At 38.7% G+C, this 16,187-nt stretch overlaps 1 protein-coding gene across 3 annotated transcripts in view; it reads left to right on the top strand.

Moving 5' to 3' along the window:
- The window catches only part of MAP3K5 (mitogen-activated protein kinase kinase kinase 5), a 101,033-nt gene that overhangs the window by 61,415 nt on the left and 23,431 nt on the right, over positions 1-16,187 (top strand). For all 3 annotated transcript variants that reach the window (XM_050709533.1, XM_035538384.2, XM_050709534.1), the window contains 4 exons: positions 6,216-6,265; positions 11,227-11,322; positions 12,657-12,738; positions 14,610-14,743. In XM_050709533.1, the coding sequence (XP_050565490.1) occupies positions 6,216-6,265; positions 11,227-11,322; positions 12,657-12,738; positions 14,610-14,743 (362 nt within the window). The remainder of the gene's footprint in view (positions 1-6,215; positions 6,266-11,226; positions 11,323-12,656; positions 12,739-14,609; positions 14,744-16,187) is intronic.

The raw sequence follows: 16,187 nt of genomic DNA, 5'->3' as shown, positions 1-16,187 counted from the left end.
CAGTGTGATCTGGCAATGTGCACTTGCAGCCCAGAAAGCCTGCCATATTCTGGGCTGCATCAAAAGCAGCGTGGCCAGCAGGGCGAGGGAGGTGATTCTCCCCCTTTTCTCTGCTCTTGTGAGGCCCCACTTGGAGCTCTGTGTTCAGCTCTGGGGCACCGAACACAAGAATCACAAAATCATAGAATTGTTAAGGTTGGAAAAGACTTACAAGAACATCTGGTCCAACCATACTACACTGACACCCACTAAACCATGTCCCTAAGTACCACGTCCAACCTTTCCTTGAACACCCCCAGGGACGGTGACTCCACCACCTCCCTGACCAACCCGTTCCAATGCCTGACTGCTCTTTCTGAGAAGAAATGTCTCCTAATTTCCAACCTAAACCTCCCCTGGTGCAACTTGAAGCCATTCCCTGTAGTCCTATCAGTAGTTATCTGCGAGAAGAGGCTGACCCCCAACTCCCCACACCTTCCTTTCAGTTATCTGTAGAGAGCAATAAGGTCTCCCCTGAGCCTCCTCTTCTCCAGACTAAACAACCCCAGTTCCCTCAGCCGCTCCTCACAGGACTTGCGTTCCAGGCCCTGCACCAGCTTCGTGGCCCTGGAGCGTGTCCAGAGAAGGGCTTCGATGTCCTGCTTGTAGGGAGGGGCCCAAAGCTGAACACAGTACTCGAGGTGCGGCCTCACCAGAGCAGAGTACAGGGGGACGATCACCTCCCTGGTCCTGCTGGCTACACTATTGCTGATACAAGCCAGGATGCCATTGGCCTTCTTGGCCACCTGGGCACACTGCCGGCTCATGTTCAGGCGAGCATCAATCAGCACCCCCAGATCCTTTTCCTCTGCACAGCTTTTGAGCCACTCTGCCCCAAGCCTGTCACGTTGCATGGGGTTATTGTGACCAAAGTGCAGGACCCGGCACTTAGCCCTGTTGAACCTCATTCCTTTGGCCTCTGCCCCATCAATCCAACCTCTTCAGGGCCTTCATACCCTCCATAAGACCGATGCTTCACCTCAACTTGGTGTCATCTGCAAATTTACTGAGGACATGAATGTATTAGAATGAGTCCAGAGGAGGGCCATGAAGATGATCAAAGAGCTGGAGCACCTCTCCTGTGAAGACAGACTGAGGGAGTTGGGGTTGTGCAGCTTGGAGAAGAGAAGGCTCTGGGGAGACCACATTGCATCTTTCAAGTACCTAAAGGTGGCCTACAGGAAAGCTGGAGAGGGACTCTTTGTCAGGGAGTGTGGTGGCAGGACAAGAGATAATGGCTTTAAACTAAAAGAGGGTAGGCTTAGTATAGATATTAGGAAGAAATTCTTTACTCTGAGGGTGGTGAGACACTGGCATAGGTTGCCCAGAGAAGCTGTGGATGCCCCATCCCTGGAGGTGTTCAAGGCCAGGCTGGATGGGGCTTTGGGCAACCTGGTTTAGTGGGAGGTGTCCCTGCCCATGGGGGGGGGCTGTGGATGTTGGAATTATATGGTCTTTAAGGTCCCTTCCAACCCAAACCGTTCTATCATTCTGTGAATCTGTGATGTAGCATAATATGTACTCATACGCGTTTTTTATAATGAAGTTCCTGTACCCTCAGTATTGCTTTTCAGCTGTGGTAAATATTCCTTTCATGTGAAAGTAATAAAGTCTTGTGTCTTGAGATAGCAGGGCAATCAATCAAGAGGCAAAGAAATATTTGGCAGAAGGATAGATAGACATTCAGAAGGTATAGAAATTGGAAATTCAGGGAATTCCTTAAGTCAAGGTGTGAGATAGCCAGATATATTTAGAAAGCAGTTTAGAAACTCTGGAGATGCAAAGAGGAAGCAGTGAATGGTTATTACCTTCTGGGTTGCTTAGGAAGCAAACTGTTGGTAAGAGTGAAGATGGGGAGGACATCTTAGAACGCCAGAGAAAGAAGGGATCATGGAAACATGAAAGGGTTACATGAATAACGAATCAAGGCTGAGTCAGCCGGAATCAGAACACGTGAAACATAAGTGCTTCCTAAGAATTAGTACTGGTCATTCTTCTGTGGCAGCATTTTGATTGCTTACAAGGTAGGACAGTGAAGACCTACTTTCCAGGTAGTCAATACTTCAGCTTTTGTACTTGTGCCATTAAAGGATAAATGTTTTTGTATGCAGACAACATGATACAGTACTGCTTAGAATTTTTGTTGCAAGTTTGAGGAGAACGTAAATGAACAGTGCCTGAAATAGCACATTAGAGCACAAACTGAAATATTTGCATAGACCAATGAGTTTCTATTTGTGTTTTATTCTGACTTATGTTATTTTCACGTAGGTTCAGCCTATGAGAATAACAATAAAAAATATTTTTATGTGGTTCCCAGACAAAAGCAAAGCTTACCACATAGCAAATTATGATTTCAGTATGACAGGGTAAACCTTGCTATTGTAAAATATCTGTTCTGAAAGTGTTTCTGTACTTAGAATTTAGTCTATTTAGAAACCACTTGTATGTGCACGTGTTTTGTGTTTGTAGGTGTGGGATTTTTTTAGTGTGTAGTTCATTTGCAAACGTTACGTTCTGTTAAGAGGCTTGTCTGTAGTATAAGAGGGAACATAGGACCAGAAAGGATGTTTTGGGCTATTGAGTCCTGTTGATCTCTGTTGCAGAAACCCCTGCTGTATAAAGTTTCATATAGAATGATCAAGCTCCATCTGAACACTGGCGTAGTTTTCACAAATGTAGTGTAGGTTTCACAAATGACTCTGTTGGAAAACGGTTTGAGAATGTCACTGCACCTGTAAAAGAGCCTAGAGGTGGAATACTACTGCTGAAGTAGCAGAGTGCTGCTTTAGGTCTTCTAGTTTTCAGTCTGAAGTAGTTTGTCACCGTTCCATACTAATTTGTTCTTTTGTTTACGCTGTTTATGTTAAATGGTTCTTCTCTGTTTGTTTACCTTACAGTATTTTTGAGGAGAATCCTGGTAGCTTTTAGAGTTTAATTTAGGTAAAACAAGTAGGCTTGCTGCATGTGGCATATCACTGCTTATATTTCAGTTTGAGTTAACTTTACTTGAGCAGGTGCACTCAGATTCCTAAAAAGGTATTTCATAGCGTGTAAACATTCCTTTCAGCTATCAGTACATTTTCCTTAATATTTTCAGCAATGGCCCTGATTTGGGCAGTATATCTGTATTTTCTGCACACTAGTGTTAACCTACCTTTGCTTCCCTACTTACACGATAGCAGTAGACGAGGTCAGTTTTTGATGCGCTTACTAGTACTTTTGCTCTGGGCAGAGTCCTTACTGTAGTGACAGTAGTTTGGGATCTGATTGATACAGAGTGCAGGCATCCCTGCCTGCAAGCAATAATATTCATCAAAAGAATGTACCAGGCAATTTGGTAGTTACAAATTCAGCTGTAGGATTATAATCTGTTGTTGCAAGTTTGCCAAAGTCCTTTGTATCCACCAGAAACTTTACAGGGAGAAAGGGGACTAGAAGAATTCGGAGATACGGGATTCCGTATCAGATGAATATAACCAATCTAATATCGGTCTTTAGGAAGAGATTTTGTGGAGGAAATGTGTATCATCTTTCAGCACACTGCACTAAAGAATGCTCTTACTTTGTCCTTACTAGGCTGATAATAGGCTTTGTAGGGACTGGTTAACAAATAAAGACCAGCTATCGTGGCTACAAGGACAGGTGAGACGTCTTGGTTTGGAAACTGCTTCAGCTATACAATTTTAATCCACATAGCATAGGTCTGTTAGAGGTTTAGCAGCTTGTGCTTCAGATTTCAGATCATAAAACTAACAGGTTTACTTAATTTCCAAAATGCAGTCATTGCTTTAAGAATAAGGATTGTGAGTTATTAAGCATATGAACTTCCCTTCATGCACAGGAAATTTAAATTCTGCTTCAAATCCAAAGTGGAACTCAGCAGAGCTTGCAGCTGGCAATTTCCTAGTGAATAGGAGAATGACAATCAATAGTGGGATAAATAACATGGCCTTTTCCTCTTCTGTGGCTTTTTTTTAGCAGCGTATCTTATTGTTTATGCCCTTAATAATAACAGGTTTTACATAGGCAAATGAATATAAAAATCAGATGGCATTGTGTTTTGTAGAATTCATGATACTTTTGCCCTCAGTACCCTAATTTTAGCAGTCCTTTCCACATGGGGCTAGAGGAATGCAGCAGTGCTGTTTGCAAGTTTGAAATAGAACAGCCTGTCTCTGTTTCGTGTTGGCTTCTGAAACCATTTTAAGTTTTGTTTTGGGTGGTTGGTGGTTTTTTGCCTAACTGAAGAACAGATGCTGGATTTGGATAGCATGCCTGATATGTTTACTCCAATGTATTCAAAACTTGGCAAGATCTTGAGGGACATAACTTTAATATTATTTCATTGCCTGAGAACATCGTGCGGTTAATGAAAGATGTATGAATCTGTGAGAGTTTAGTTGCATGTAGATGACACGTAAAGCCCACAATACTTATGCTTCTTGAAAATTTCTGCCTGTCAGGATGCTTGTTTTAGATTTAGACTTTAGATTATTCCAAGTTCTGGGAATTGGACAAGTACCAATACCTAGGCTCTGAAGAGAGTTTTCAAGCATGGAAAACTGGAAAGTGGAAAAAACTGGAAAGTGGTAGAGCTTGTATAGGGAGTGAGGAGTAAAAGAAGAGTGTGGATAAATCCCTCTGCAAATAAGGAGGGTGTAGTAGGTGGTCTTTCTTCATGCAAGAGAACCAGTCAACTTGATGAGTACCAACACTTCTTACTAGCATCGGTACTTCAAGATGCAGTCCCACTTCTTCATCTCAGGTTATTTTCCTGTCCCTCTGCCCCACTGGAAACTCTTCCCCCCATTTAAAATTTAAGAGATTCTGTAGTTACTGCATAATACTTTACAATTACAACAATGTGAAGTTTGTACTTCAAGTAAAATGTTTGCATGTATTCTCAGTATGTCGTGTTAGGCATTTTATAGTAGCCTCATAACCTTTAATGCAATTTGAGCAGAAAGAAAAGAACTACAGAGGAAAAAAACCGATCTAGCAAGCCTTACAGAAAACTGCCGTAGCTGAGAGAATGACTTCATCTATCATTTGTTGCACATTGTGCATCTATTTTGGCCATGTATCTGTTCTGACTCTTGTGTATGTCAATATCATGAAATGTTTTATATGCTACACATCTTCATGTTGTTGTTTGGGATACATTTGATTGTTTGACACTATGCACTTATGCTATAAACTACTTCTCAGCAAGATCTGTCTCCATGCCCTCTGATTGCTCAGGTGACTAAAACGCAAAATGAAGCTTAACTGTAGAGAGCATTTCCTTCAAATACGTTGCTCGTTGTGGTGGGATCCCAAGGGTGCCAGGACTTAGAGCTGGTGCAGTTCCACATTTTCCTGAAAGGCCAGTGTTTTCATCAGAAGATACAAAAGGCTTCTGATTCCTGCAGTAACTTTTATTAAAACTTAAGTGCAGATCGATACAACTGTCTGCAGAGAGAACTTGGTTCTGCTCAGTGTGACAGATTTAAAAGTAAAAGATAGGAAAATAAATGAGGCCTGGCCTTTTGTATTTTTGTAGGGTGGCTTCTTTCTTCCAGACTAGTTTAGTACTCCAGCAGCTCATAGGAGTTTTGGTACGTTCTTACTGCTCTCTTCTGGATTCCTAGGGAAGTAGTCTGCTTTCCGTTTCTTTGGACAGTTGGCCTTTGGATTTGCTCCTTCCCTGAGCAATTTCATCTCCTTTTCAAGTATTTTCCATTTCGCTCTCCAACATCAGACTCCCTGCTTGTAGCGTTCTCAGCTGATTCTTCCCACACACTCAGGACGCTGAGCATGTAGAGCAGGCTGTTATTCTCAGCGGTGGTTTTTCTTCCCTCTTTCTAGAAGGTTGCAAGTGAAGCTGAATTGAGAAGGGCTGCCCATATAGTTTGTCCTAGGTGCTGATCTGCTGCTTCGCTTCCTTTCTAAAATAATATATACTGTGTTTGCAGAGCAAACAGTAAAGAGACAAACCAACCAAACCTATGTAGAACTTTTCTTTCTTTTTATGTAAGAAATGCCCTGAAGAATAACTGTTAAAAGGCTGTTATAATCCAAATGTTTCTCTTTTGGTCTCTTGAGTTCCAGGCTAGAAGATATGCCTACTGGCTCTTGATTTTCCAAAAGGAAGGGGTTTTTATTTAACTTTTTTTTCCCCTCTTGTGTTACAGAAGGGTATTCATGAGTGGAACTTCAGTGCTGCTTCCATCAGGGGAGTAAGGTAAGTTGTTTCCCTTTCATCTTTTGAAATGAAAAGAGTAATTGAATGAATATTATATTAAGTTAGCGCTGTAGAACTTGGTGGAGTAATGGACACAAAATTGGAGCTGAATATTGCAAGTACTTCCACAGATGCTCTGCTGTAAGTGAAGCCCCAGAAATCTTACTCTAGATTCAGAAGTGACCACCTTCAGAGTTCATTATGTAAAAAATTAGGAAAAAATATTTGTTAAACTTAAGAACTAATATTTTTGTAAAGTTCATAATCACTTCATGTTAATTAAGGTTGAATTATAATAACTGCTAACATTTCATGTCACCTTGCCTGAGTTGTATCGCATCCAAAAGCTGTGGTTGTGCACTGAGATTCTGACATACTGGGAAACTGCTAAACACAAGGAAGGTAGTCCTTGTCACAGATGCTTGTTGAACACAATATGTAAGCCAGGAAGTAGCCTGGATGCAGAAACAAGGAGGATATGAGGAATTGACTAGGGAAGATGGGGAGGCGGGTTAATGTGTCTTGAAGTGTCCTAATTGCTTATCTCTTGAGTTTTGGTGTATGGGTTTTCTGTGCTTGCTTTTGGTATGGTACCAAAACTGTTTCAGAGAAGGCCTATAGGGAGGGGAGACTGTCAATGCAGTGATGATAAAAGCGGCAGAGTAGTGGATAGATCGTGAAATAAAAGCTCAAAGATTGTTTCAGAGACCGGAAAAGCAAATCAATAGGAAAGGTAAATAAATAACCTCCCAAAGATTAATGTGGAGTAGGTTAACATGAACTAATAAGCTGTGGGATCAAGAATGACGTGTGCAAGACTGGATTAGAGGAGTAGAATGTTACATGTTGAAAGCCTTCTAGGTTTTATTTGGTCTGTGAGACACCAACAGAGGAGGAAATTTTGCCATCTTTGGCTAACTTTGCTTGACTTCAGGGGAGTGTTTTCTACTAGGAAGGACCATTCATTGCAGGTTTTTCTTAGCAGGGATGTTGTGTTGTATTGTGAACCAGTGGGTCTGCTCTGCTAGCCCAGCTTAAATGTAGTGTACGTTTTTGCCTGACAGGGTCCAGCCTTGCAGTTTGTGTCTGCTGATACTAAGAAAGTAGTGTTCTACCATTGTTGTGATCCCTTTAGATCAGATCTTCATCTTAGTCTCATTTGTTTTTCTAGGATTTATCTATGCTTTGGTATCGTGTGACTTTCCACTTGGTGTTTGTGTTTAGTGTAATTAAAAAACAAAGGTCCAGAAATCTTACGTTTTTTTTAAATAGTCATTGCTCTGTTCTAATAATAACTGTTCCATACACACAAAGCTGTTGCTATGTCTGCAGTACATTTTTTTGCACAGATGGATGATTATTTTTCCTTCCAGCAATAACTTAAAAACAAAACACCATCAATAGACGTAGAAATTCAATCCTGTGGGATTTAGCTTATTTTGAGCAAAAATAGCAATGATACATTTAGTTCAGTGTGGTTTGGGTTTTGGTTATGGTATGTTTTGCTGTGCTTCTTAAAAAAAAATAAAACACACCTTTTTTGGCATTAGTAAGCTATAGTGTGGTTAGTACTTTTTTAGTATATTCTCCTGCATTTGTTATTTAAACCTGTCAATAGTCATTTAATTTGTCAGTTGAAATTCTAATTTGTTCATCTGGACAGATGTTCAAAACCTCTTGGAAAACTTTAAAATGAGTCAAGGTCAAGAGCCACTGAATTCTTAGAAAACTTAGTGGCTGCCTCTATGAGGAGCTGAAGGGGGAAATCTTTATCTTATGCAATTATAAAACTGAATAAGTCTAGTTTTCAAATGTGCGAGTTTCTAATTGTTTCCTTTTTCAGTGTTTTTTCAGTTTTTTTTCCTGGCTTTATGAAGATAAATATTCTTTGGGGTGGGACGTTCTTCAGAACCAGGCCTGTTTCTAATTTATTTTTGTATCCGAACTATTTTTGGCTCCTCTGAAGCTCCTAGACTTAAAGCTGTCTAGGAAGGGAGAGTTCCCAGCCTTATTAAGGATTCTCTGCCTCTCTAGACTAGTAAGAGCCAGCTTTAGAGGTGCAGCCTTAACATACAAGGGAGGTCTTTGTACATGATCTTGGAGGCTTTTTCAGCAAAGGCCTCCATAAACATTTACTGCATTACATGAGGAGTCTCTTGGCAGCAGGGCTGAAGAGACATCTAGCACTGAAATGAGTAATGTTTTTGATAAATACTTCAAGGAAATGTTTGAGGGGACAATTATTCTGTGTGGTCCTTATCAGTCAGTGTAATCAGCATCTTATTTTAGCGTTCAACTCTCAGGAGTTGCACAGGAACTTGAAAATGTGTATAGAGCTCTCTGAACACACTGCTGAATCACACTCTATACGCAGGAAATCATAGTAATTGGGCTTAGATTAAAAACAAACAAAAAACTCGGTGATTAGTAGTTTGTGCTCTAATGTAAATAACTCTGCTTTCATCATATGCTTTCTTAACCTCTCATATGCAAATGTTTATTATTGAATCAGGCCAAAAGTACTGTTAATCCTTAAAGGCTTTATCAGAGCTTTTGGAACCTAGCTGCTTCCCCAAAGTGCTTTGCATCTCTTCCTCAATTTATCCAGAAAACTCCCTAGTATTCCTTATATAAGTAAGAAGATACTATTTATTTTTCAAATTCAGAGGTAAAAGATAAAGTAGCAGAATGAAGTTGGTAGACTACAAATTGGAATTTCCTTGGTGTTCATTACGAGCCCTGGATTGTGAAATGACTGCTACTTGCGTTGTTTCCATGGGATCATGATGATAAATGTAGTGTTAGAAACACAGTGATAAAGTTGGATGCAGATCTGCATTCAATTTTTTTCATAGTTAAAGAATTAACAAGGATGTTCATCTTCATGAAACTTGGAATCTTGTCAGATTGCTTAGTTATTACAGTGGAAGGTGTCTATCCTTCTCAATTCTGGAAAACAAATAAAAATTCCATGAAGCTGTTTTTCTATGGTTTCTGCCAATGCTTAACTGTTTTATCTGCTACTTCATCTAGAATTATTAGTTAGCAGTAGTTACAGCATCTGCACTATTTGTCATCAGCTAATGGGAGTTCTGGATGCACATGAGTTGGGCACGTGGCCACGTCGCATTGTGCTTCCCTGCTTGTCTTCTGAGTTTTGCAAATTGAGCTCCAATTCTGCTTTCACAGAAGTCAGTGGGTATTACATATGCTCGATAACTCTCAAAATGAGGCATTTCCCGAGCAAATTACAGTTTCTTTTTATAACTTTGTATTTTTTAGTCTTCTTTTTTTTTCCACCTTAACTTTCTTTTTTTGGAGTGGAGAAGAAAGCAATATATATAACCAATATAAACATTCACTTAAAGGCCTTAAATATTTATGAATTTGCCTGGCCTCTGTGTATGCTCTACATTCTTACCTTTTTATTCACTACTATTTTAATGGCTTCTGTGCACGTCAGGTTAGTAAAATGTTTAAACTCACACGGAACTTTAGATGAATGAGTAATTATGTTAATATCAGCTGGAGTAACTCCACGGCTAGAGAGTTCATGTGTATGCTTGAAAAACTTCATGAAATAAAAGCTGACAGGTAAACCAGGGACAGTGACTGTCTTCCCAGATGTGTGCATCACTTAGTACACATTAACTTTTCCTGACAAAAATAGGTGAGTATCAACACCCAATGACAAGTAGTAATGAATCTGTCTTCTCATAAGTAGCTTTATGAAATGCAGATCCCTAGCTTGTCTAAACACCAGTTTCTTTATCAAAAGTTGCAGCAAGTAGAGGAGTCATAAAAAGAAGCAACAACCATAGACACCTATTAAATGTTGAAAGTTATAAGTATTTCCTGACATTTAAATAACTGCTATGTTAAATCATAAATTCTTTGGCAAGATACAGCAAAATAAAGCAGAATGGTATTCTAAGTGAATCAAAATCATGATGAATATCTTGATCCAACTAAAATAGGTTGATTTCATTAGCAGTGTGGATTTTGTATAGTCTTAATTTGTTCTGGTTTCTCAAATACTGTATTATATTGTCATAACAGCTCTGGCCACCTTTTTTTTCTGATACACTAGCAATCAATTACACTGAATCAGCTTGACACCTGACCCTCAACATGTGACAAAATTATGGAAAGAACTCTTTCAATTAATGTTTAGTATTTTCTTTAATGAACACAGTAATGACATGTATATACAAAAAAAAATCTGGTGAATGATTATGTTTGCAAGAGCTGCAGACTACTTTGGGTAGAAAACTGGCAACTGCATCAGAGTTTGTACATCTTTTATTTTGAGGCATATACGCATCCATAAGAAAATGTCATACATATTTCTACGTTATATTTGTACTCCTGTTTATAGCAATGAAAGCAAAACTGAAGAAAGGAGTGGGTGGGCAAGGCTGGTCAAGTCATTCACCTTTTTTTTTAATGTTGACCTAATTTAGAAATATTTTCCCATTATGCTATCAATTTACCAATTAATTCCTATGGAACCAATTGGAAACTTTTGTGTTCAGGATTGAGCTGTGGCTTATTCGTAAAGGGGGAAGAACTCATGATTTGAGTTCAAAGGCCAGCTTCCTAATGTAATCCTGAAGCAATGTTTCATCCTGGCTTCAGGGCTGGCATTTTTAAGGGCCTTACCTAAATGCACTGAAAACAAAAATGACTCATGTCAATTGAAATATTTCTTTTAACTTCTTTGCTCCTACTTTTTGTTGGTCAGTGTATGGCGTAGGGGACAAGACGAATGATAGCAGACAACTGAACATGAACTTCGGAGGATATAAGAATGTAATTTTACAATAAGGAAAGACTATGGCTTCTTAGGTTTAATCTGGTGCTTTTTCATAATAAATACGTTGGTCTGTGTGGTTTGACGTAGCTTGTAGAAGCCCAGATGTGTTCTTCTAATAACATGTTCTGCTTGGCTGTTCTTTCAGCATTTCGAAGTTTGAAGAACGGTGCTGTTTTCTGTATGTGCTGCACAACTCAGATGACTTTCAAATCTATTTCTGCACGGAACTTCACTGCAGAAGGTGTGTCATAGTTATTTCAAAAAACAATCTGCATTAGGGTGGATGTTGTCTGCATGTACAGCAGTGGCTGACTGTTTCAGAACTATGGTGAGAGCATCCTCAGTTGTCACAGTCTTTTACGTGAAAGCATAGTACTACCCTAGAGAGGTATGAGGTTTGAGAAGTCAAAGAACAAGCTCAGACAAATACTAGAAACATAATTAAGATTTATGTTTTTATGTATTTTATGGTATTATTTTTCTCTATTTGACATATTAAGGCTTACTACAAACTGTTTGCTGCTCCCCATTGAACAAAACATTTTAAACTTACCAAGGGACTTTCTGAAATAGCAGTATTTGGGATAACACCAATAATCTAGGAGGTCTTGTCAAGATTTTTCTTTTACTGTAGTTGAAGTTTTATTTCTGATTACAGAGAAGCACGCTTGATGTTCTTTACATTAGTTTAGCATTGTGGTTATTAAGTATGATTGTAGCAGTATCCCTATAGGAAACTTGGCAAGGGTTTACACAAAATTAAAGGTGTTTTAGTTACTCTAAGCTGCGCTTCTGTCCTCTGAGCGTAAGGGTTGTGGTCTTGAATTGATCCAGAAGGCATTCCTGGAGAGGATTTCTTGTATTCTTGTCCTTAAAAAGGCTGCAGCTTTACCAAAATTTACTGTATTACTTCATGGTAATGGCTGTGGCTACCTTGAAGCTCAATTCTCACCTCATCCTCTCATCAACTCCAGTCAATACGGATTCTTTTACCATGTTCCCTTTGTATCTGGATATTTCTCAGAAGATGAGTGAGCAGTAGCTTGGCATGATATTTCTGCCTATGTTTTTTTCAAAGGAGGTAAGTCATATGTAGTGATTTTTTTTTAATGGGAATTTGTAAAATAGACCCCCCTTTTCATTGAAACTGAAACTAGTCTTTCTGCTCTACAAAAACTTCTGCAAATGTATGCAAAAATTCTAGGCACTTCTCCTGATGCTTCAGTGCTTTCATTGGATGTAAAGGAACAATGGTATAGGACAAGAATTTCACCTGATATGTATGTGGATTATTGAAATACAAATTCCATTGATAGTTTCAGACATCATGGATGTCTCATCACATATAAAAGATGGACATTAATTAAGTAGGAGAGGTGCTGGTTTTGCTGTTAAATCTCCATGTAAAAAATCTTTTTTTCCTTTTTGCTGACAAAGCTTTTACACCGACTTTATACTTAAATCTAATGTTTCGGTTCATTCAGTACTTTAGAGCAAAGTGCTTTGTATGTCCCCATGCTGTCTCAAATACATGTTTGCATTTTTTTTTGATTTTCTTTTTCTTGCTTTTAACAGGTTTTTTGACATGGTGAACAGCATCACTGAAGAAATAGGGAAGACTACAGAGGAAGGGGAATGTGATGGAGACTCCCTGGAGGTATATAGTGTGTTTCTGGTTGTTTTTTAAACTTATTTTCAACACACCAACTATTATGGATTTCTACTGCAGAGTTTCACTAAGGGAATAAATTACTCATCCCTTCACTAAAAGAAGTTAGATGAAAGCTATGGTTTACAAAAGTTTATCCCCTACTAATTATTACTTAACGATTCTTTGTAACACATTCAGGTTTTATAACCAACATAGATTAATCGCTTATTTCAGTTAGCATACTCACTTGTGAAAGTACTCAACTAAAATTCTTCATAATTGCACTTTATTGCAAAGTAATTCTTGCTACAGTTACTTCAGAGTCTAGTCATAGTCAGGCAATATTAGCATCTGTTTAAATTTATAGACTGTATTTCGTGCATCACTGGAATCATGTACACTTACATTATTGGCAGGTCGTCTGCATAACAAACAAGGATATGATTGTAGTTGGGGAAGGCTTGTCCATGGTAGTTACGATATGTAGGCAAGCATCGTAATGAGCCGCAAACTCAAATCAAATGATGATGGTGATGTGGCTGGGAGTCTTTCTACCCTTAGCCTACTAACTCACACTGAAGCCTAGGATGCCTTACTTATGCTATCAACCATGTTAGCTGAGTTACAGCTTGCATGTGTATGTCATTACACTGTATTTCCACGTTGATTTTTTTATCTGAACATATACATTGCTGAAAAGTGAATGCAAGGTCACTGAGTGCAATGCAGTCTTTAGATTTTTGTGTAGGCGGCAGGAAACAAGCCGGAATACTTAGGACCATGTCCTGGATCTCTGGAGACATCTGAAACTAACTGAAAAAGTCAGTACTGAATAATAAATCCAGTACTCTGTCCCAGTTTTGACGTTGGAATTTTTATAACATATCTGAAATTGTAGATGGAACAAATGGAAACCACTAGAGTGACTTTTGGGCTAAAAAAAAATACCCTATAATGAGAAACTATGATTACCTAATTGTTTTATTTTAGCAAAAAGAAAAGCAGTAGGTCACTTGATTATAGCGCGTATCTTTACAGGGAAAATTGCTAATTGTTAATAGGCTCTTTAATTTAGTAGAGAAAAAACAATGAAATATAGTGATGCCAAAAGATGTAAGAATTAAAAATAAGAGGAATGACTTCACGCTGAGAATCTGTTGAAATATTACTAAAGCTAGTAGTGGATTATCTGTATCTTTTACTAAAAAGATATCAGTCTTTATTTGCAGGGAAAATAAAAATACTTTATTTAGGCACGAGCTACTGGTCTCAGCATGGGAATGAGCAAGTGAAACTATATGTCTGTATTACACAAGAGGACAGATGAGATAATCTAATGACTGTTTCTGGGCTGGCCTTAAACTCTTTGAAATTTAAATTCAGCCGAAACCATGGTTAATACACTGCAATCCTGACTAACCTCCATTGGCACACTCTGCTGTCTGACCTGGCACTGGCAAAGTTGGTTTTGCTGTTTTTGGAAGATGTGGTCAGGTCAGGAGAGCATCTGGAATAAATTAAGACACACTTGCTTTGTGTGTCTGTGTACAAGCTGAAGTTCTCAGTTTGGTGCAGAGTGCCCTCTGTCGTCTTTTGTTGTCTTTACTCCTACCAATAGGATTGCAGGTGCTGTTAAAACATACAAATGTACCTACACAGAACAGATAACGGCCTGCTTAGCTTTTCACACTTAACTGAGATGGCTACCTTAGAAGCCAATGCTTTCTGTAAAGTCAGTGGAGGGACAAGGGCATGTCTGCAAAGTACACAAATTGTCATCTTGAAGTATTTTTCTAGATGCCTTAGTTATGTGCCTGGAGTCAGATGAAATACATCTTATCCCTCTGTTTCATTTAAATGTGTTGTTTGTTTTGCAGTATGATTATGAATATGATGAAAATGGTGAGCGAGTAGTTCTTGGGAAAGGAACATACGGCATTGTATACGCAGGACGAGATTTGAGCAATCAAGTCAGAATCGCTATTAAAGAAATCCCAGAAAGAGATAGCAGGTATGGTAATTGAGCCTTATTCCAGACTTTGTGCATTACATGCTTTCATTATTAAGTAATCTTAATGAACCAAAATCTGATTAAGTAATCTGATTGAAGAGCTCCTATCGCTCTTCTACAAAGCTGTCAATAAACTGTCAGTTATATCATGGTACTCCCTTTCTTTCTAAGTAAACATTTCCATGTTATGGAATGGTTTATGATTGCAATAACTGAGAATTTGTTTTCTAGTTTTGGTCTTAGTAGTTCATAATAATTTTTCCTTCCAAAAGAAATGTTGCTGAAATACAGAATCTCGCTCAAATACCTTGTGAAAAGCTCTGTCTTAAGCATGTTGATAAGAAGCATGCATACATAAGCAGGTTCTTATAAAAGAACTTCTGAAATTTTTAACTTCCAGAATCCTTTAAAACTCTGAGCCTGAATTGTTGATAAAGACATTTTCCTTTTTCTGTTTGAGCCTAATTTATTATGAAGCCCCTTCACAGTAGCATAAAACGTGTAATGATCTTTTTGTCTGTGCTTCTTAATGCAGTAACTGTGTCTGTGTAGTACCTTGTCTCATTTATAATGGTTAACATGTAAAGGCCAAACATGTCATGTCTATTGTACTTGTATATCTTGAGGTTTGTAGTATGTGGTATTCTGAATACATAATTTCCACAAATATTCTCATGAAAGTGATAGCAAGTCTACACATACAATTTCTGTGCAAATTGAACTGACTTTAAGAATAACTTGACAGTTTAAAAGTTCTAAGATTACATTTGTTTTTGTGGTCAAGTGTTGTGCGAGCTATTTCTTAACAGGTGAGTCAAGCGCCTGGATCTTTGAAGCGCCTCTCAGATTATAAAGTATCATCAAGACTATAACTTGTGCCTCTATATTCAGAAAGCTAGGAAAAGTAGGAAACAGTTATTTCCGTGGTCGGTAGCTGGAAGATAAATCCCTCTTTTTCCCAATGATTAAAGAAATATTTTTTTATGAAGGAAGCTCTTCAAATAAATACATAACACTACGTGTTATCAGGAGGAATAACATGCTAAGTGAATATTGGTAAAATACCGGGTGTGCCAATTGGTGTTTTTTTTCCATCATTTAAGTCAGGAACAGAATCCATATTTGCAGGTGTTTTTTTGTCTTTTGCCCATTTTACTACTTGTTTTTACTGTCCTGATCTAATGGATGGCTTCTCCATCAGCAGAATTTCCCATATTTTAGCAGCACCTGGAGTTGTTGGTTGATGAGAAGCTCAACATGAGCTGGCAATGTGCACTTGCAGCCCAGAAAGCCAACTGTACCCTGCGCCACATCGAAAGAAGCATGGCCAGCAGGTTGAGAGACATGATTCGCCCCCCTCTCCTCTGCTCGTGTGAGGCCCTGCCTGGAGTGCTGCATTCAGCTCTGGGGCCCCCAGCACAAGAAGGGCATGGATGTATTAGAA

This window comes from Cygnus atratus, chromosome 3, assembly GCF_013377495.2.
Source record: "Cygnus atratus isolate AKBS03 ecotype Queensland, Australia chromosome 3, CAtr_DNAZoo_HiC_assembly, whole genome shotgun sequence".
In the NCBI taxonomy this organism is placed as follows: Eukaryota; Metazoa; Chordata; class Aves; order Anseriformes; family Anatidae; genus Cygnus; species Cygnus atratus.
Note: the sequence above shows the minus strand (reverse complement) of the source record. Positions and strands in the feature narration are given on the sequence as shown.